This window comes from Gadus chalcogrammus, chromosome 12, assembly GCF_026213295.1.
Source record: "Gadus chalcogrammus isolate NIFS_2021 chromosome 12, NIFS_Gcha_1.0, whole genome shotgun sequence".
In the NCBI taxonomy this organism is placed as follows: Eukaryota; Metazoa; Chordata; class Actinopteri; order Gadiformes; family Gadidae; genus Gadus; species Gadus chalcogrammus.
The window spans coordinates 17,373,657-17,397,013 of NC_079423.1; the positions used below are offsets into that span (position 1 = coordinate 17,373,657).

Genomic DNA, 23,357 nt, shown 5'->3' on the forward strand with positions numbered 1-23,357 from the left:
AGTAGCACATACATGTCGGTTGAATAGCATGCGTCATGTCTGCTAGCAGTGGAGCCAACTGTTGAATAGCATGTGTCATCTTCTAGCGGTGGAATCTGAATAGCATGCGTCTGTGAGCCGCGGGTAGCAACACCACATTGTCTTTGGACGGTTTTTCGACAGTTCTGTCAGCGCCGTCGGGGCGCACAAAACCAAACAATAAAGGAACAACAAAACGCTGTGCTCTGCTCGTCCCCTACACTGAACACACAGCCACTGTTCCTCGTAGAGACAGAGAGCCGCTTCTCAAAGAGTTCATAAATTAATCATCCATTATTTACGCTCTAACCCGGTCCCCAGAATCCCGAGCCGTTACGAGACGATCAGTTAAATCTCTAGGAAGTGATTAAAATGAAAAACACTGAAGAAGGATCCAATATGTATACATAAAATATGTAGGCTTATGAGTATTGGTGGGCCGCCACGAAACCGTTCCCCCCCCCTGCCTCATCAATGTTAAAGGCCTCAAGGGAGGGAGAGTGCTACCAGTTTAATGGCACACATTAGACTCAGCTGGTGGCCAAGGAAACTAACCAGGAAGAAACCGGATTGAACAAAGTAAAACCAAGCAACATCCATAAATGGACACGAGCCAAGCCGGGAATCGAACCCTGGTCTCTTGGGCCGGAGGATCTAGACTATTACGGTTTCAAATTATCTGCAGCGGTTACTACGGCGATAATGGGGATCTGAGCATGAGCACAGCTCTTTGTGTATACATCCTGCTCCTCGCCCATCTTTGTTCATTCATTCATTCATTCGGATAGTCTCAACTGAACGGAGCACATAGCCAACTGTATCTGAGCAAGTCATCTGTTTACATAATGACAGACGGACCGGGAAATAATACAACTCATAAAAGACCATGAGACTAGCGTCCAACATACATAGCGTCCAACATATTAAATACAGTCAGGATGCCAAACCGCGTGCACAGCTTGCCATTAAAGCAGCCCTATAACCGCGCCTTCTCAAGCGACGATATTAACTATGCCTTATCTGCTGTTCTGGCCATCTGGGAGGAACGTTGTTAGAACTCTTCCTGCCTCTCAACCAATCAAACAGTCATTGGTCAGAACACAACCAATGAGGGCTTGGACAGCAGTGAAGCCCAAAGCACCTGGTTGGTTGAGAAGCAGTAGAAGGCGGGGCATGTGCGATGGGCTTCTACCTGGAGGTTAACCGTGGAGTCATGTCCTGAGGAGGAAGTCCTTGCGGAACCAGGTTGTGATTGGTTGTATTGTGAATTGAAAGAATGAAGGACTCGGATGTAGGGAACAGCTGTGTCCAACAATCGCTCCGGGCTTATAGTCATGGTTCATGAAGGAAGAAATGCTCTAGAATGTTCTCCTGGGAAACCCTGACACACTGTGTTCCTGCACCAGGCGCGCGTTTCAGGAACGTTGGTTTCAGGAACATTTGTTTCAGGAACGTTTCGGTTTGAACCAGTAGCACCGTCACCTCTGTGTTCAATAGCCACGACAAGCCGTTTCAAAATCGACCCTGTAGTGACATCAAGCGGGCGTGTCCCACCAAGATGTATGTAGGCCTTCCACCGCACTGCCCGCCCAAAACGACCTTACCACTCTTAAGACTTATTTCTTATAAATAATAAAGGACATTTTTAGGGGCAGAGTTTAAACCCCGAGTTCCACATCAGAGATGCTCTGTCCAGACGGTCAATCTGGAATCACATCCCTGACAAATCCCCTGGATGTGGGGGGCTTACCCACGGCTGGCTGATCTTAATAGACTCGGGGTTGAACACTTCGGTTCGATAAAAAGCGGCTGGGCGCGCGACTTCCTCTTCCTATGTGACCAGGAAGTGTAGCAAACCATAGCAAAGCAGCGAGGATCACAGCAGCGAGGATCACAGCAGCGAGGCTCAACGCTTAAAGAAGTGACATCACTTTAGGTTTGGACCAAAGTAGGTGCCATTACAAGTTCGAGCCATCAGAAGTGACTTCATGATAGTTTGGCTCAAACTAACTAGCAACATATCTCACCAGAGATGGCGATGTTGCTTCCAGCTCTTATTTGTTTTAGGTTACCCTTTAACCTTCGGTGATAGGTACTTAAAATGATGACAAGTGACCCAGGTCACTTAAAGCATGAACTCACATTGAAATTGCTAAGTTTTTCAAATGATAATGTGAGTAACAACTTGTTTCCCATTCATGATTATTCTTTGCTCAAGTAAAACTATTTAACCATATTTGAACAGACAAATTAATCTCCCAATTAGGACCATGTAGACTTTAACACTAGAACTTCAAGATCATGTGTAGAACAGTTTTATATTTGAACGAGGACACCGTCGCAGCCGCCAGCCATGAAAAGGCCGAGCCACAAAGACACTCACAACTCGTAGCGTTGACCGGGACAAACCTCTTATCCGCCAGATCCGTCTTGTTGCCCACCAGCATGATGATGACATCACTCCCTCTCTCTGTTCTGACGTCATCGATCCATTTGGACGTCTGCTGGAACGAGTTAACGTCTGTCGAGGGGGAACAGCGACAGACCACAATCAAATAACCCGGCCCACTCCAGCAATTAAGCTGCACCATTAACCGGCATCAAGGCTCCCTGCTGCCGTATACTTGATATAAAACGGGAGCACTTTGGAGCAGCAGAGATACCCAGAGCCGCTTGCCTCCGTGCATACCCCTGTAAGCCGTTATTGTGCCAATCTGATCAAATGGAGAGGGGCGAAATGGGATTACAAGTATTAATCTTGTTTAACTCAAGGATCCGACATCCTAAATACTTCAAATATTCCACAGCGGATGGAACACGAGTGTGTATGTACAGGATCCAGGGTATGGTGATCACGTAGTATTGTGTTTCTCTTTGTGGAGCCCAGGGCCGTCTGAAACCTGATTAAGTATGCGGGCTAATCACCAGTTAAAGGGCAGATTACACCCTGGACAGGATCTGTCTAATAATAACGAGATTGTTGTATAAAGAGTATTAGTAGTATGTCCACGAGGTGAATCTAATTATAAAAGTGTAGAGAGATCTAGGAAGCAGGGTAAACTGTGAAACTGTGTTTACATCATTGCTGATCTGTGTATCTGTGGAGGACATTGTTGAGGGGTTCTGTGAAATATGAGTGGAAGTGTGTGATCTCATCAAACAAACAGGAAACAGGGTCGATGGAGTCTTAACCAGCTTCCTGTTCTCAAAGGACCACCACAATGCCTCATGTTACACAGTACTTTATACACTGTAATGTATACGCTGTACTGAAAACACTGTACTGTATATACTGGGCACATTAGGGTAAACATTAAGGCATACACTGTACTTTATAAACTAGACTACTGTACACACTATGGTATACACTTTACTTTATAGACTGTAGTATTATAGTGTCGTAAGTATTAGCAGTACTTGTGATGTCGTAGACCGCCACAGCGACAGTAGAGTCCCTGATTTAGTACTAGTATTAGTAGTATTGTAGTAGTATCAGAAGTACTTGTGATGTCACAGACCACCACTGCCACAGTAGAGTCCCTGATGTAGTATTAGTAGTAGTAGTAGTAGTATAGTAGTAGTACTTGTGATGTCGTAGACCACCACAGCGACGGTAGAGTCTCTGATGTAGTATTAGTACTAGTAGTAGTATAGTAGTAGTACTTGTGATGTCGTAGACCACCACAGCGACGGTAGAGTCTCTGATGTAGTATTAGTACTAGTAGTAGTATAGTAGTAGTACTTGTGATGTCGTAGACCACCACAGCCACGGTAGAGTCTCTGATGTAGTATTAGTACTAGTAGTAGTATAGTAGTAGTACTTGTGATGTCGTAGACCACCACAGCGACGGTAGAGTCTCTGATGTAGTATTAGTACTAGTAGTAGTATAGTAGTAGTACTTGTGATGTCGTAGACCACCACAGCCACGGTAGAGTCTCTGATGTAGTATTAGTACTAGTAGTAGTATAGTAGTAGTACTTGTGATGTCGTAGACCACCACAGCCACGGTAGAGTCTCTGATGTAGCTCGGGATCAAGCTCCTGAAGCGCTCCTGGCCGGCAGTGTCCCACAGCTGGAGACGCACCTGCACACACACAACACACAGTACTATCAGTACACACACAGTACTATCAGTACACACACAGTACTATCAGTACACACACAGTACTATCAGTACACACACAGTACTATGAGTACCATCAGGACTCACACAGTACTATCAGTACACACACAGTACTATCAGTAGTACTCACAGTACTATGAGTACCATCAGGACTGACACAGTACTATCAGTACCATAGTAGAACTCCCAGCACCATCAGTACTCATACAATACTATCACTACTCTGAAGGTTCTCAAACACTAATATCACTACTCTTGTAGTACTGATAGTATTATCGCAGTACTATCATTACTTTTGAAGGAGTCTCACAATACCATCCATCGGCAATCTGGGAGTATGTACTCAGCAGTACTGAGGGAAAACAAACATGTTTAAGAGTACAGACGTATCCAATCCACAGCAAGCTGTTGCATTACTCAGATAACTTTCACCAAGCTTTATAGGTGTCTGACCCCACACACACACACACACACACACACACACACACACACACACACACACACACACACACACACACACACACACACACACACACACACACACACACACACACACACACACACACACACGGGAGTCGACCCGCTGTCAGGCCAAGGTCATGCTGTCGAACGTGAACGTTCTCCCAGGAAACAAACAGCCGAGCGCCCGTCTGTGATTGTATAAATCTCCATAATCCCAGACGGGCTCTGGCCTGCTGAGTGACTGCACTCCCAGCCCTCCTCCGTCCGCACTGCGCTCCAAGGAGCACAGCGGAGGGGAACCATGGCCCGGGAACCCGCTGAGCCTCCCTAGCTTAGACCGGGAGCACCTCCCTCCCCATCGCAGGTAGAGAGAGACAGTGAGACAGGGAGACAGGGAGACAGGGAGACAGTGAGAGACAGAGAGACAGAGAGACAGTGAGAGAGGGAGACAGGGAGACACAGAGACACAGAGACACAGAGAGAGAGAGAGAGAGAGAGAGAGAAAGTGAGACAGTGAGAGAGGGAGACAGTGAGAGAGGGAGACAGTGAGAGAGGGAGACAGTGAGACAGTGAGAGAGGGAGACAGTGAGAGACAGAGACAGAGAGACAGAGAGAGAGAGAGAGAGAGATACAATGAGAAAGAGAGAGACAGAGAGAGAGACAATGAGAAAGAGAGAGACAGACATACATTGATAAAGAGATAAAGTGAGAAAGAGATACAGTGGGAAAGAGAGATCGATACAGTAAGAAAGCGAGAGAAAGAAAGAGACTGCTTTGTTTATCTTCCATGTCAATAAAGCTCTTTCCGATTGAACTGAGAATCAGAAAGAGGGAGAATAAAAGCAGGACGGTGAGGAAGAGCGCGAGACGGACAGGAAGAGAGGTGGTTGGTCAGGTCGTTTCCTGCCTCACCGTGCGGTCCTCCAGGTACATCGTTTTTGACAGGAAGTCGATACCGATCGTGGCCTGAGACAAGACGAGAATGGAGAACATGGTCACTATAAACAATCACACATTAACATTGAACACGTCAAAACAGCAACAGCATCTTTTACACATAGCACCTCAAATGAATACAATAATAAAACAAAAATATATGATAAATAACGGCGAAGATAAATGTGGATGTACATGTAAACAAGTTCTCCTTCTTCCATCCATGGAAAACACAGAATGTCTGGTACTACTACAGGCTCAGTAATACTGAGTGTACTACAGTAGAATTGCAGTTCTTGTTTTTTCTGACCTGCCAGTACTGAAGTGCCTGAGGCCGGCGTGTTTAAATATAGAACGCCACGCAGACCTACACACGGAGAGATTAGGTGCGGAGTGAATAATTCATGCCGTGTTAAAATATTAAGCACCTCCCATCGTTAGAGAAACAGACCCAGGCTCCGAGGGCGTTGTGTTTGTTTAACAGTGCTGGAGAACGTTGCGGAGATCTGAGGTGTATAGAAATCCTTTTTAAATTACTTTGGGTTCTTAATGTGTAGAGCAGGGGTGCCCAACCAGTCGAAAAAAAAAAAAAATTTTTTTTTTTTTTTTTTTTTAATGAAATTAAATTTGCGCGGTAGCATATACGCGCGGTAGCGCATGTGCTATTAACAGCAGTTGAAAGCCGTCAACAGTAGTTACACACTCCTAAACGTTGGCATGGCTGAGGGGAAACAAGCTAAGACCTACCATTTTCACCCTGAGTGGGAGGAAGATTATTGATTATCGTTGAGAAGGTGCCGTGCGCAGACGGAATGAAACCCCCCCCCCCCGTCAACAATTGTTCTCTACCCCCCCCCCGGCTTGAAGGTAGGTTTGCTGGTAGATCTCGGGAGGTTGGCTACTTGAAAAGTAGATCTTGGGTCAAAAAAGGTTGGGCACCCCTGGTGTAGAGGAATCAAACTCAGAGTGCAGCTGAAGACATAATGCTAAATAGTATAGCCTGGTGGCTAGCCTGTTTGTGTGGTGTTGAGGATGTTTCCGTGGTGGCTACTAGTGCGTTCCTTTCCACTCTGAATTCACTGCAACTTGTTTTGAAGAAAAGCGACTGCTCCATGAGGAAACGTTATTATTGTAATATAATCCATTGGGGGAATCACTTTAACGTAAAACAGCAAGGTTTAAACGTCACGTCGGAATCTAGATTCACCGACAGGATGCACAGTCAATAAACAGCAGTCGGCTGCTATCTGCTCCTTGACGGTTGGCATGATCACAGTCCCGGCCTCGGAGGGATTCCCAGGCCGGCATCAGAAGACTTGCCCTAGCCCCGAGCACTCAGAGACGAGGACAAAACCTCCACAACCACAAGGAAGAAACCTGAAGAGGGAAACTCATCTCACCAGATCTCTACTGGCATAAAAGGGGGAAACTGAGAACCACCATTTTGAGTTGATAGAAAGGGAAAATATGAAACAAACATTCATGAATTATTGAGAAATACTGCTGGGTTGAATATCATAGCATATCATCCCATCTGCACCGTCCTTTCATAATGTAGAAAATCGTGTTAACCTCTACTATAACCGATGTTTACCTCAACATTAATTATAATACTACTCCTACATTGATTCATGTTGAGTATTTCAGTCGTTCTCTTATTTACATTCTTTATTTGAGCACCGTGTATGCGTTCTGCCGCTGTGACAGCCTAGTGTCTAATCAACGTTATCTGATCCTTCTGCTCTGCCTCATCATCCCTCTGGGAGATGGCCGGCGTCCACCCCCACCTCCCCGCGGAGACACGGAGCAGGTACTCCACCCCGGGGAGAGTTACACCGGGCGGACGTGTGGGCAGTCGGCCCAGCGGAGCGGGACCTGACGCGGTCACAGCTCCGTGACCACAGGTCTGACAGCTCCCCGTCGGCCACCCTCCACCACCTCCACCACCCTCCACCTCCACCTCCACCACCACCAGCACCACCGGCCTCGTCCTCCCCTCTCCTTCACCCCCCTCCCCGTCTCTCTCTCTCTCTCTCTGGGCTGCTTGTTGGCATCATGGATGTGTTTGAAGAACCGGTCACAAAAACACGTAACTGCTCTCCTTGTCTTTCACCAAATTAATTATTCACAGTCAAACATATTTAAAGCCTTCTGTTGCTTCTAGAAGATCGGTAGCAGAAATGAGAACTATTTGGCACTATGTAGTCGTTTAGCAGACATGTTTAGCCAAAGTTAATTCAGATACACGTCGTCAAGTATCGTAGCTCTTAGATCCCAAATGTCCAATCACTGGACATTGGGGATCTAATTGCTTCTGAATAGCAATTAAACTAAAAACTGTATCGGCGACATCCATGCACATGGACTTTGTTTAAAAGTTCAAGTTAATAACCAGCATCGTTCCCCTTTTTAATTGCCTTCAAAACAAAACATGAGAAAGTTGGAGCCTAATTATTAGCATAGCAGGGACATGTACTTCTGTTCTGCCAGGTTTAGCCATTTATTTCTTAACAAGAATCCGGTGTCGGGGCAGAGAATATATTTGTGTTAATCTGCGTGGGTGATTTGCATGACAAAAACGTGAACACAATATGGATTACATCCTCTGTTGTGCTAACGACAGGGAGAGACCGACTGTAGCTCGCCGCTAAATCCGGATCATTGTACCAATTTGTCCTCCATCCAGTGAAAGGAGTCCTGGGTGGGGTAAGCAACGCTTGCTATGCTAACTAGCGCTCCACCACTGAGCCTTCATAGGGAACCTCAGGGGAGGGTCTGTACTAGAGATGCTACGATACATCACTAGCTTTACAACTCATCATGTGAACCGTCACAACAGGCAACAATTTAGATAGGTTGGATTGTATTTGGTAGTAGAAATATGTCTCCTTTGAATATGGATTCATATACGTCTTCCCATAATAACAATAAATTGATTCATCGTTTTTCCAAGGACCTCACCACACAGTATAAAAAGGTGAGGAGCGAAACTACCCAATCAGTGACCAGAAGGTTACAGGGGTGTCCGCCATGTCTGTGGACACCGGGGTTAGCACCCCTACACCCCTAAACTACCTTAGTACTACTAGTTAGCTATTAGCTACTAGTTCCATGTTCTGAATGCCAGGGAACCGAGGGGCATATTGAGGCCCTTGTGTGACTGCAGAAGCTCCGAGCTACGACCACAATAGAAAAGAGTTTAAGTCCAGAGTTACAGCAGCAGAGTGGTGTAATCTGGTCGAGGATATAAGGGCTCTTCTTCGGTCAAATGCAGTCCAGACATTTTCCCACCACCATCAAACAGATGGTGCACAAACTTAATATCAAAAGCTGGGAATATTTGTTTTAAAGATTACGTGTAGTTTGATTTAGATTTGATGACAGATTGAAGACGACCATTTAGGGGATGTGGAAGGAGGCCGCGGGAGGGAGTTGGCGATGTTTGGATTTCATAATAAGAGTTTGGGAAATAAAGTGCGGTTGCCTTTTAAAAAAGGGCACACCCTAACTAGCTAGTGAATTCTGAATTCTCAGAACCAATCAGGAAAGAGTCGCCCGCCCAGATCTATGATTGATTGATAAATGGATAGATTAGACGGTCTACGAGGGAGGGGGGCAGCAGACCTGATCTATCCAAGACCTTAGAGTGGACATCGCTGTTTGTGGGGTGGATCGTTCTCACCGTCCCAAGAGAAGCTAGCTAGCTCAGAGTTCAGCCACGTCCGTCTAATCTTATTGACCGAGTCCAGGGCTCTGCCGTTCCCTTTACCCAACGGCGGGGGGTGGTCTGGATTCCCCTTCGTATCCCGACAGGAAGGAGAAACGCCGTCGCAATGCCGGTAATTTAATAATCCAGGGACATGCCGTGATTTCATGGCAACGATGCATCAATATTAATGTGACATTTGAGGACAAGAACAGGCCTAAAATAAAAACACCCACATTCAGCAAAGAGAGAAAATGTTTCATAAAGAAACGCATACGTTTATGATCCCGAAATATCGCGGCGGTGGGTAATATTAGCCTTGGCGAGTTGTTATATTCACGTTATTAAAAAGTAACTCAATGAACAGAGTGTTTTGGACGCGTTCTGCAGTGTGGAGGAGGAGGAGGAGGAGGAGGAGGATGAGGAGTAGGAGGAAGGGTCTCTCTGTGGCAGTAAGATGCATGGCTGGTTATTATGCTTTGGAAATACGATGTGCTTAGCAGGTGTGGTAGAGGTCAGACACAGCCTCAAGGCGTCGTTTAGAAACACACAAAATCTCACCGACGCACACCAACCAAATGCACACAAACAAAAAGGACACACACACCAACCGAAACACCCACACCAATTGAAACGCACTAGAACACAAAAACACACAGTCAAATAATTAAACATTGGGGTGGAAATGAGACAAGTAATCCAGTTAGACTACACAGTATACTGTACTTTAATGCTTGTTTTACATAAGAGACCCATTCTCTATACATCTCCATCTCCATCTCCATCTCCTGGTAAAACACATCTTTATTACAACACCTACATGGTAAAAATGCATCTCTTTGACCCCACCTCCCTGGTAATATAATTCTCCAACCTACCTGGTATGTGTTGTCAAAGCTGTCGTACATGAAGCGAGTGATCAGGGACGTCTTTCCAACTGCAAGAAACAAACAGAACAAACAGTACATTAATGTTTTGCAGCGGGCGAGAGACCATCACCGACTGCAGATGGGTTCAACTATGACATGCAGTCCACTCCAAATCAATTGTGACTCCAAACAACGTAAAAACAACACAAATGTATTATATTATATTGGGGAATTGCTTCCCTAGATGCAAACAGCAGCAGATTTGTGGGGTATATTCTTCAGAATAAAACGAGGAAAAGTGAAGATCAGCTAGTTTTGTGTCCCGGTCATAAATGACATTTGCAGCAGCCTGTAATACAACTGTCAGCGTTTCCCCCGGTTGGTCACTTATGTCAAAGGTCTGCGCATCATTCAAAATGACAGAAATAGCAGTGGCTCATGCTTCCATTGCAACCCCGCCCCTCCCCTTCCAGGGTTTAGGATGGAGACCACACAGGGGGGGGGGGGGGGGGGGGGGGGGGGGTCGCCATGGCAGCATGGTCCACGGGGGAGACGGGCACACAGGGGGTTTGGCCAAAGGCTCAGGCCATTATCCAGGCTCTCCTGCACCCCTTTAGAGCACTGCTTCTCAAATGGGGGTACGCAGCATACCCCTAGGGGTACTTTGGAGTACTGCAGGGGGGTACACCTTAAAATAAAAACTATTCTTTTTTCACAGTTGCATGAAGCCCAGGCCCATGTTTCTCACTTCATTTTCAGTATTTGCACCCTTTTGATGTTTCATGTTGCGCTGCCAAATAAAACACACGCATATTATTTATGTTAATTCTTTCTCCCAAAAATTTTTTGTGCCGGTGAAAAATATCTTAGAGGTGGTACACTAGCAGAACAAGTTAGAGAACCAATGATCTAGAGGCCCGTCTAGGAAGAACATGACTCCATATATTACGAGATGTTAAGAACTCATTCTGGACCCGTCCCAGAGAGCGCTCAGACACCTGCTGGCTCACACGCTGATGCATTATGGGTACTTATAGAGTTCAGCTTGCTAGCATGGGCGGTCATTAGCGACCGCATGGGGAATCAACGCAGAGGTAGGTTATCTGAACGCTCTCTCATTATAACAACATTAAGTCATTTAGCAGACACTGTTCTCCAAAGAAACTTAGTTTGGAGAGTCATTAAGGAGGTAGGGGGCTAGACAGTACAGAGAGTCATTAAGGAGGTAGGGGGCCAGACAGTACAGAGAGTCATTAAGGAGCAGGTAGGGGTTAGACAGTACAGAGACAGGTCGTTAAGGAGCAGGTAGGGGTTAGACAGTACAGAGACAGGTCGTTAAGGAGCAGGTAGGGGTTAGACAGTACAGAGACAGGTCATTAAGGAGCAGGTAGGGGTTAGACAGTACAGAGACAGGTCGTTAAGGAGCAGGTAGGGGTTAGACAGTACAGAGACAGGTCGTTAAGGAGCAGGTAGGGGTTAGACAGTACAGAGACAGGTCGTTAAGGAGCAGGTAGGGGTTAGACAGTACAGAGACAGGTCGTTAAGGAGCAGGTAGGGGTTAGACAGTACAGAGACAGGTCGTTAAGGAGCAGGTAGGGGTTAGACAGTACAGAGACAGGTCGTTAAGGAGCAGGTAGGGGTTAGACAGTACAGAGACAGGTCGTTAAGGAGCAGGTAGGGGTTAGACAGTACAGAGACAGGTCATTAAGGAGCAGGTAGGGGTTAGACAGTACAGAGACAGGTCGTTAAGGAGCAGGTAGGGGTTAGACAGTACAGAGACAGGTCGTTAAGGAGCAGGTAGGGGTTAGACAGTACAGAGACAGGTCGTTAAGGAGCAGGTAGGGGTTAGACAGTACAGAGACAGGTCGTTAAGGAGCAGGTAGGGGTTAGACAGTACAGAGACAGGTCGTTAAGGAGCAGGTAGGGGTTAGACAGTACAGAGACAGGTCGTTAAGGAGCAGGTAGGGGTTAGACAGTACAGAGACAGGTCTTTAAGGAGCAGGTAGGGGTTAGACAGTACAGAGACAGGTCGTTAAGGAGCAGGTAGGGGTTAGACAGTACAGAGACAGGTCATTAAGGAGCAGGTAGGGGTTAGACAGTACAGAGACAGGTCATTAAGGAGCAGGTAGGGGTTAGACAGTACAGAGACAGGTCATTAAGGAGCAGGTAGGGGTTAGACAGTACAGAGACAGGTCATTAAGGAGCAGGTAGGGGTTAGGCAGTACAGAGACAGGTCATTAAGGAGCAGGTAGGGGTTAGACAGAACAGAGACAGGTCATTAAGGAGCAGGTAGGGGTTAGACAGTACAGAGACAGGTCATTAAGGAGCATCTTTCTCTAGGATGCCTACAGGTTAGACTGTAGACACTGGGGATCGAACCCAGAACCTTTTGGATGGTCGTCAAACAGTCTCAACACTGCCCATGTGCAGATCGTTCTCAGGCAATCGACTTGAACTATCTTGAGTGTATATTTAACTGCTCTGATACTAATTAAGCTCCAACTTTCGCTGACTTTGTTTTTTTTAAGGCGATTAAAAAACAGCAACAATGACAGTAAATGGACAATTTGACTTCTCGCAAAACATGGTAGGGCCGCTAGAGGACATGGAGAGCATATAAACGGGATGATTACCATCAGAAAGCGGGCGGAGGGAACACTTTAACACATGATATACACTATTTATACATATTTATTCAAGCCTTGTGTCTCCATCATGTCTGTCATTTACAGCCACAGCTCATTTGCATAGCGATGCCACAGCGTTTAAGATCGTTTTTTACAGCTGTGTTTACAAGGTCTGAGTGACTAAAACAGCAATATAGCAGCCTGATGAAGAGACACCATCTGTTTACAGAGACTGAAACAGCTTTAGTGGGACGCTAAACCATAGAACTAGGAAGGTATGAGGCAGATACCTCAAGTTATTCCTCCACATGACAATCTCCTTGACTATTAAGTCATTCAGCAGATGGTTCAATCCACAGAGACGCACAGCGAGGGTTTGTGGTAGATACCTTTCATTAAGCAGCAGGTAGGGGCTGTGGGCATCTCGCTCACAGAAGACTGGAAAAGAAGGAATCCAACCCACATATGTATAGCTTTGAGTCATGAGCCCTGAAACATCCACTAATCGTCTTCACAGACGCCTTGGAGAATCAGTTGATGAGACTTGTTCCATGACTCCATTTTGAGACCTCTGCCGATTCAGCATGTTTTTCCGTATCACCACAATATTATGAACGCTGGAAGGGCACCCGATGAAACCACCGCGGCTCAGCTGTCATCGTGACGTCCTGTCATCGACAGATTCCCCGCGGGCTTGGGAAACGTTCCAGGTTTTATCTCGGAGTCACCCTTCTCCTCCCACCTGCTGCCGCTCACGGTTCCTCTGCCGTCTGAGAATGTTAACACTTCTGTGACGTTCAACGGAAGAGGAACAGTGCGAGGGCGGTTCAGGCCATACTCAGTACATTTACATCCACATTAAGGGCATTTAGCAGACGCTTTTATCCTTTATACATTTGTCAGAAGAAAGACAACGTTTCGCTGTCGGTACAGTAAGGATGTTCATAGAACCAAGTGCCAAGCACTAACAATCACTAGGTTAACCCATTCCCCGTGTACAACAAAGATAGCTAGCTAGGATAAGATGCTACAGAATGCCAAGTAACATTTGTAAGTGTGGGGATGTACGACATACAATATGTTTAAGAGGGGTGGTGGGGGGACGTGCTATGCAGAGTCTAGCTTAATTCTGAACAAGTGAGTCTTGAGGCTTTTGGCGGAACTCAGTGCTCAGTAAAAGTTCCTAACGACGGCTCTAATCAATCGCCTTTATTACCGGCCTCGTCCTCAGGCCTGTAATGGAGCTGAGCATTAACTCACGATGTCTACTGGCTGCCTTTGACTAAACTCCCTTAATGACCTCCAGTTTCAGACCGATCCCATCCCACCACTGTCTGCCTGTGAGTCAGCCTCCCCGTTACTCACACCACAACAAAAACAGAACAAAACCGTTTGTCTTAAGGCGCTAGCGTAGCGCTGTAGCTATCGATGCTAGCGTAGCGCTGTAGCTATCGACGGCCCCCCCTGTTGGGGGGCCGTCGATAGCTACAGGGCTACGCTAGCATCGATAGCTACAGCGCTACGCTAGCATCGACGACAGCATGCGCCCCTCCTCCTTACAGATATTCCTCGGCGTAGGAATCCATCACATCCTACCTCCTCCGAAGAGCCTTCCCTGATTGGCTGTTACCATGGTCTTGAGGGAAGGAGGGGGTAGGGTAGGAGAACCATTAAGATGCAGGAGACGACAGCCATCGGCCGAACACATCTCTGGGGGGGGGGGATCAGCTCTAGGAGACAGAAGGTCAGCTGGTGAGGACCTCCGGGAGGCCGCTCCGTCGCGCTGAGTCAGCTGCTCTCAGAGCCGCCCTCTCTGGGTTCCCAACCGGAGGGCCGGGGGCCACCAGGGGCCCCTGGTGAGCCTGTGGGGTCGCGGAGGCGGCTGACTCGCACGCCGTCGAACGTGTGATGGAGCGTTTTCCGAAGGTCTCGTCGATTGTCCTGCTCAGAGGGCCTGCTGATTCGTCACCACGAGCAAACAAACACCGACGAGTGCGGCGGGACTTGAACACGTTCACTTCTGGTAAAAAAAACGATCTAACCATCCACACAGGGCCCGATGCATCCCATACTCAGGAACTAGATCACAGAAAGGGTTCACCTCTTGTTTTCGCCTCCCAGAGTCACCGTCACCAGTATAGCATCTCTCCTCCTCACCCGGTCAGACCGAACACGACTACACCCATTCATCACTTCAGACGATGAGGAGTTGTTCTTACAACACGGCTCAGGGAACACAGCACCACCCCCATCAGCACCACCCCTACCACCACCACCTCCTCCAGGAGCACCACCACCACCACCTCCACCCCCCGCCTCACTACCACCCCCCCTGCGGCGCTGCTCTGAGGCGTAGCGTTGGCAGCTTGGAGTAGTTTATGTTCCCGCCGTGCGTCCTCGCTACAACACCTCCTCCCAAGGACCAATTAGAGAAGACGGAACACGGGGTGTCGCCTCTCTCTCTCCCTCTCCCTCTCCCTCTCCCTCTCTCCCTCTCTCTCTCTCTCTGTGTGGAGTCGATGCTCGAGCACCGCGACCCATTTCCCTTCAGACGGTGAGGTACTCTGCGTTTCTCAGGCCGCCTTAACGACTCACCTGTCAGACGGATGCGCTCTGGATCCAATCCGCTCACAAAGAGGGCTTTTGTTTGGTGGATACAGAACTCAGGCTCTTGCTCTTATTTCAGAACTAACCGAACAGCAGGTGGATTTCTTTCCTTTGGTAAGGAGTAGAAGTGCAGAACGCTCATGGTACGACCCTCCTAGGCAGCCGTTCTGCTCCTCCAGACCAAGACGCAGGGTGGTGATGTTGGAACCCTTTAATTGGATAGTTGGAGTATAATGAACCACAGCAGGCGCTGCAACGGGCTGCCATGCGGGAGGTATCCCACAGTGTGGGTGCTGATGGCTAGTTTAACCTGTGCACACTGATTACTCAACGAGCAACAGGTGTGCAGCCCCAGAGTCCAATCAGTGTGACTCGGGCCAGGTGAGGCTGCTTCTTAAACCAGCCGTCATCCTCCGCAGACACGCCCACACATCACAAGGCTTTAGCTTTAGTCGAGTCGTTAATTGTGACGGTGTTGGTTAATCATCACAGCCCCTCTGGAAGAAAGCATTAAATACTTTTAAACATTGCCCACGAACGAGACAAATAACCTCCAGGAAACACGACGTGGAGGAAGTCATTAATCATCGTTAATCTGAAGGAGACACAGAAACGATACGATCATTGAGGGAACTGAGATCCATTAAGTCAATATGCACACCCCTGTGTATTTAAGGGCTAACCCTAACCCTAGATGGAAAGTCATGAGTAGAGAAAGCCCAGACGTACGATGGGTAGATTGGCCTACCAGGCTTCCCAGTGGACTGTACCAACTGGTAGGCTGACTGTGATGTCACTAACGGGCAGATTTTATCCGGCTTGTAATGGATAATCAACGTCACGCCATAAAAAGAAAACGGGGGCCATTTAGCAGTCTAGGGTGGACAGATGTTATTCAGCCAATCAGAGAACACGCTCACACTCCCTGGTCCCGCCTCCCACGCATCAGCACACCGGGATATAAATAAGGGCCGGGTATGTGGTCCCGTGAATCAGCACAGAACACCGTGCACAGGGACCGAGTTAAACAAGAGTACACAGGATGAAATATTAATCCATAGGGCCCGAGAGAGAGAGAGAGGGACAGAGAGAGAGAGAGGGACAGAGAGAGAGAGAGAGACAGACAGACAGACAGACAGACAGACAGACAGACAGACAGACAGACAGAGCCGGGAGGAGGAGCAGCAGCAGCGATCCGAGCATGACGTCATCCCGGTCTGAATGCCCCAGTGAGTCGTTCAAAGTGGGACGCTCCCTGTGCATTGGTTCGGGCAGCTGCTGGTTCGTAGGAAAGTGCTGAATAAACACAGCGTGTTTACCGAGTGTGTATCAGGTTTAAACCATCTCCTTTCCTTGCTTGGGCGGTGGAAGCGTGCCAGTATGTATGGGTGAATGCGCTTTACCACATTGCCTCACCCATTCACACGCCGACGGCGGCGTTGGCAATGCAAGGCAACAGCCAGCTCATCTGGAGCAGTGAGGGGGAGGTTGTCTCGCTCAGGGGCACTGGGAAGAGCCGGGGATCGAACTAGCAACCTTCCGGTTACCAGCCAACCCGCTACCTTCTGAGCCACACGCCGCCCATTCTGTACCCGGTTCGGAGGAGTGTGTGCGCTCGTCTCCATGTCTGCCCAACTGTCATGGAACCTGTCTACGTCATGGGCACGGTGACGGTATTCAGATTCCCTTTAGGGATTAATAACGTTCATCCCGTCTGAGGCGGGGTTTGAACCCTGGTCCCTGGGGTGGTGTGGTCGTCACCCCCCCCCCCCCCCCCGTATTAATCTCTGTCTGGATGGAATTTAATGAACCTGAACACACGACCGCTCCGCTGGAGCTACTACAGGGTTCGACGCGTCTCGAGGCAGGATTTACGATGGCCATCTGGAGATGAGGATGCTGCATAATAAGGTACACTACGGATTTACTACGGTGTGTGATACGCTTATAAGAACGAGGCCGGAGGAAGGGGGGCCGGTGGAATGAGATTGGCCCGCTACAAACCGTCTTTACATTGAGTTTATGAACCTCCTAACAAAAAAGTCTTCTTATAGCGAAACTTGTGTTCTAATAATATTAAAACTAAATATTGTTTCCTGTATTTCAGTGGCATCTTAACAAGCGCTTACAGCTAGAAAGTGCTGTTTTAGCAAAACACAGTCATGCATTTCTAATAAGCATCTCTCTGCAAGTAATCCCTTTTATGAGTGTGGTTCTCTTCAAGAAAACACAACAGAGTCTGTACTTAAATACCACAAAAAGGCTTTAAATCCAATCTTAATGCCTTTAGCCCATAGCAGCAGCTCCCATGAATGGGGAAGCCGTCAAACTTTATCCATGTCCGGAACAAATTCAGAGGAACTTTCAAATGAAAGGACAACTAAACTTCTATGTGATTTGGATTCTCTGCAGGCCCTACGGACGTGTCTGGCTACGAACCTGAGCCTAGGAGTGGTGTCAACTCCCAACCCTCAAACCTCCCTTGATGGGAGGTTACCGAGAGGAAACATTACCGAGCATTAGCACCGCGGCGGAGCAGGGGGGGGGGGGGGGGGGGGGGGGGGGGGGGGGGGGGGGGGGGGGGGGGGGGGGGGGGGGGAATCGATCGGACGCGAGCAGAACGCGCGGCAGGTAATGCAGCGCCCCGCACTCGATTAGAAGGACCGCTACCTTCAGCCCCCGGGAGGAAACACCGGGAGGAAGCACTCCTTAACCAGGACCGCTGAATAATGGATGAGCCTTCAGCCCTCAGACCCAGCAGGGCCCCGAGCGCCGCCGCCGCCGCCGCACGTCTGACAACACAAAGAGCAGAACCCGCCGCTCCCACCGCCGCTACGCTGCTCTGAGCCGGCCGGAGGAGCGGCTCGCTGCCGTAGAACCACCCGGGGACACCACGCCCGGCTCTGATGGAGTAACCCCCCCCCCAGCCCCCCGTGACGAGGGAAGGGGGGCACCCGGGGAGCGGACCACCGAGGGAGGGAAGAGGAGGAGGAGGAAGAGGAGGGAGGAACATGATCACGGCCATTTTGAGACCAGAGGACCGAGAGAGAGAAAAGTGTGAGAGAGAGAGAGAGAGAGAGAGAGAGAGAGAGAGAGAGAGAGAGAGAGAGAGAGAGAGAGAGAGAGAGAGAGAGAGAGAGAGAGAGAGAGAGAGAGAGAGAGAGAGAGAGAGAGAGAGAGAGAGAGAGAGAGAGAGAGAGAGAGAGATAGAGAGATAGATAGATAGATAGATAGATAGATAGATAGATAGATAGATAGATAGATAGATAGATAGATAGATAGATAGATAGATAGATAGATAGATAGATAGATAGATAGATAGATAGAGAGAGAGAGAGAGAGAGAGAGAGAGAGAGAGATTTAAATTAGATCCTGTGGTAGCATCCGGTCGGCTGGAGGGGGATGAAGTCAGAGCGGTCAGGGAGGAAGAGGAAGAGCGATGCTCGACAACAAAGAGCCCGCGGTCTCCACGGGGACCCTAGGACACCGTGGAGACAGTGAGCAGACGCAGCCAATCAGGGAGCAGAGAGGTTCACTGACTCATCCTCCAGAAGGAACAGGAAGATGTTTCACCTCCCTCAGGGCAGGGCTCCTGATGTCCCGCCCTCCCGTCCCCGCTCCGCACCGGTTGTGTTCCCGCTCTTACTCACCACTGATCGATAGCGGCTCGACGACGTTTAACCACCGGGTCAACTCTCCCACCACACAAGCAGTTGACTTCTGAACACGCATTAGACACAGGTGGAGTCCCACATCGATTCAGCGAGCAGATAAAGAAAGCATCCTTTAAAACGCTTCGTACCATACCAACTCTTATCCGGACACAATGCCACAAAGTTAACGTGCCAAGGGCTTTGCGTTTACTCATCACTTATTACTGACCTTAATTATGTCAGTTAATTACTTAATTACTGAGCTTAATCTGGTCAGTTAATCACTTAAACGTTGCACTTTTGAGCATATGATCTCTGTACAAAATCATCTTCACGCCTCTTAAATCACTTAACTTTGTGTGCCCATGTGGGCGTGTGTGTGTTTAATCTCTTTAATGAGGAATCATTTGCATAAGATACAGATCAGCGCTAAACTGTCAGCTGAAAATCCGATGTGTTGAAGTTCCCTCATCAGCCAACAGATAACAAAGCTCTCGATTTGAATGTCAAGTTGGCGACTGCACAATCATTTCACAACTCATATCCTGACAAAATATCATTCTCATAAGCCAACACCATCCTAATATCCTTCTCATGGGTCCACACAAACCAAATATCCTTCTCTTAAGCCATCACCAAACCATATCACTGGGGAAGGGACTCAAATGAACAGTAATTAGAAACAGTTTAGTTCCATTTCCCAGAGTCTGCCAACCAATTCTGAAATATGATTGGTGCCAGAGGTGTGAATGACCACACACACACACACACACACACACACACACACACACACACACACACACACACACACACACACACACACACACACACACACACACACACACACACACACACACCCACACACACACACACACACACACACACACACACTTTATATCCAACCACCATCGTAGGAGTACACTTACGATTTATTACTCATGATTGTACTCCCGACAGCCCACGCCAAAGAAATATATATGTATCCAATCTCACTAACAAATACCTTTGGTACCATTGAAAATATCATTAACTGAGAATAATGATTTGATATATTCGAACCAGTAAACTCAGTCCTCTGATTGTGATGGTGTCGGCCTAACCTACTGGAGCGGGGGTTGTTTATTTTCAAGACAAAATGGGGCAGGAGAGGACAGGGATATTTTATTGTTATTCTGGCTCTCTTCAGCTCTCTCTGTTAGTTTACAACTCTCTAATCTTACCATCAGGGTCTTTAATGACGTGTATCTGAACTCCCTGTTTACATGTATTCATTGTATACATATATCTGAACTCCCTGTATACATATATCTGAACTCACTGTATATATGTATCTGAACACACTGTATACACATATCTGATTCTGTGTGTACAAATATCTGAACTCACTGTAGGATATGATTCCAAACCCACTGTATAAATGGATCTGAACTCTCACTGCGAGTTGCTGTGGATAAAAGCATCTCACCATCACCCAGAGACCACTCTCTAAAAGCCCAAAGCCTTCCTAATAGGCTCCGGTATGGGGGCTCCAGTGGGGGGGGGGGGAACACCACACTCTTTCCAGTCGACTGAGCTTTCAGGTGCAGCAGCCGGGTGTGTTTGAGTCCTTTCAGTCGTCTCCACAGGGAAGTACAGATGACTGTGTCCCCGCACCGCCTCAAAAGGAGGGAGCTCAGGGGAATAACCGAACCAGCAGGGGGAGGAGAGAGAGAGGGGAGGGGGGAGAGAGGGGAGGGAGGGAGGAGAGAGAGGGGAGGGAGGAGAGAGAGAGGGGAGGGAGGAGAGAGAGACAGGAGGGAGGAGAGAGAGGGGAGGGAGGAGAGAGAGAGGAGGGAGGAGAGAGAGAGGGGAGGGAGGAGAGAGAGAGGGGAGGGAGGAGAGAGAGGGGAGGGAGGAGAGAGAGAGAGGGGAGGGCGGGAGGGGAGAGAGAGGGGAGGGGGGAGGAGAGAGGGGAGGGAGGAGAGAGAGAGGGGAGGGAGGAGAGAGAGGGGAGGGAGGAGAGAGAGAGGGGAGGGAGGAGAGAGAGGGGAGGCAGGAGAGAGAGAGGAGGGAGGAGAGAGAGGGGAGGGAGGAGAGAGAGAGAGGGGAGGGCGGGAGGGGAGAGAGAGGGGAAGGAGGAGAGAGAGGGGAGGGAGGAGAGAGGGGAGGGAGGAGGGAGGGGAGGGAGGAGAGAGGGGAGGGAGGAGAGAGAGACAGGAGGGAGGAGAGAGAGGGGAGGGAGGAGAGAGAGACAGGAGGGAGGAGAGAGGGGAGGCAGGAGAGAGAGAGGGGAGGGAGGAGAGAGAGGGGAGGGAGGAGAGAGAGAGGGGAGGGAGGAGAGAGAGACAGGAGGGAGGAGAGAGAGGGGAGGGAGGAGAGAGAGACAGGAGGGAGGAGAGAGAGGGGAGGGAGGAGAGAGAGACAGGAGGGAGGAGAGAGAGGGGAGGGAGGAGAGAGAGAGGGGAGGGAGGAGAGAGAGAGGGGAGGGAGGAGAGAGAGAGGGGAGGGAGGAGAGAGAGGGGGGAGCATGACGGTGTGAGGCACAAGCTGGGAATAGTTAGACCAATATTACAATGGCTTTGGCAAATATGAAAGCTAAAACAGTTAATATATTAAGAAGAAAGTTGATTAATACTAATAAGATCGTCAAATAAGTGTGATTGACATTTCCTGCATAACCAAAATGAGACCAATGAGGAATCAGATAAAACGACCTGGAAGTAATAATGATTTAATAATGAATTCATAATGAATTACGCCCAGACCTCTAAAGTGACATCTCTCCAAACGACCTCCGACCCTGACCCTCGCCAGCCAGCCTGAGTTCCTCCACACTGATCCATTCACTACCTACACCACCCCTCCTCCAGAACACCACTGGGTGGAGCGGGTGGGGGCATGAACACATCAACACATGAACACGTGAACACATGCCGCGTTGTCACTCTGCGTTGTCGTGTGGTCTTTCAAAAACGTTCCTGGAAGACCCACCTCTCCCATCACATTGAGTTTAGTGCTGCATTGTGTTTAATGAACTAACTCTGCGTTGCACTGGACCCCCTCCCTGATAAACCAGTCAGTCACCGGAGGTTCCTGAAGCCGTTCTCGGTCTGGCTGTTGCTTAAGAAACCAGGCCGTGCAGCGCTTGCACTTTAATTGTTCTCCTCTCATGTGTAAGTCCCTGTGAACGAGTGCATCCGCTAAAGGGCTCACTATAGGGTCTGATGCGCAGTATATTCCATCCTGGTGTGTTTCATCGATCGAGCCTAAGTATTAAGACCTTGAACTTCGTTTGATGAGGTGAGCTGAAGTTCCGGCGAAAAAACTGGACGTTCTGGATTTGACAGAAAACAAGCAGCGCTTCGTGTCCTATTAACAGGTCGAGTCCCGTGCTAGGAGATCTGAGCGCTAGCGCCCCCAGGCTACGTAGCGCAGCAGCGGGCAGCTAGCTGGCTCTGCAGCCGGGTGGAGATGGGAGAATGATGAGCGAGGAGGGAGGATGTCGCTATTAATGGACAGCTGAGACGATCGATATCAGACCAACGATGGTCGCCAGCAGGAAACGAGAAGTGGAACCTGACAGACTTCTCCAGAGACACTGTCCCACCGGCAGATGAAATCTACAAGCTCTGCCCACGCAGTTCAACCTCATGACGCACACGCGCACGCACGCACGCACGCACGCGCGCGCACGCACGCACGCACACACACACACACACACACACACACACACACACACACACACACACACACACACACACACACACACACACACACACACACACACACACACACACACACACACACACACACACACACACACACACACACACGCCTGGTTGCCTTTGAGTAAACATCTCAACGAAGCAAAGTCGGATATATAACTTATTACATATTCAAACATCCTCTATTTATTTGACCGTACCTTTATTTAACCAGAGACAAACTATATTTCAGGGCGGCTGGCCGAGGCCGCCAGCAGCAGTCAGCGAGCGATCCAGACGGCTGTGAAGTAACAGCTGACAGTGTTAAATAAAACCAGAGTCCCAACATAAAGGCTCTGAAAGGAGGGACGTGTCAGATAGGCTGACTCTCCCCTCCTCCAACTCCCCGATCAAACACGTTTACCTGGGATTCATCCCACTCCCCTGTCACTCCTCGCTCGGTTTCTATACTGTTTAAACACTCGTCTCCGTCGAGCCCCCAGCAGAACGCTCGGCCATCTTGTCTGAGCGCCTGGGAGACAAGAGAAGAGAAGGAATGTTTTATTTAAGAGACCATTCCTCCCCTCCGCTGTGCCAGTGGCTCCGTTGTGGAAATAGACTTTCTTCACGCGTCTCTCTGAGATTAGAAACTGTATTTCCTCGCTGAGACGT

General features: G+C 48.7%; 1 protein-coding gene across 3 annotated transcripts in view; it reads right to left on the reverse strand.

Moving 5' to 3' along the window:
* Positions 1-23,357, reverse strand: part of rab6ba (RAB6B, member RAS oncogene family a) — a 35,288-nt gene that overhangs the window by 8,055 nt on the left and 3,876 nt on the right. Inside the window, exons 1-5 of one of the 3 annotated variants that reach the window (XM_056604200.1) lie at positions 15,436-15,614; positions 10,125-10,183; positions 5,517-5,570; positions 3,998-4,103; positions 2,428-2,539 (exon numbers count right to left, since the gene is read on the reverse strand). In XM_056604200.1, the coding sequence (XP_056460175.1) occupies positions 2,428-2,539; positions 3,998-4,103; positions 5,517-5,570; positions 10,125-10,154 (302 nt within the window). In that variant the 5' untranslated portion in view covers positions 10,155-10,183; positions 15,436-15,614. Of the gene's footprint in view, positions 1-2,427; positions 2,540-3,997; positions 4,104-5,516; positions 5,571-10,124; positions 10,184-15,337; positions 15,615-23,357 lie in introns of those variants that run through there. The other 2 variants (XM_056604199.1, XM_056604198.1) reach the window with 2 other exon arrangements.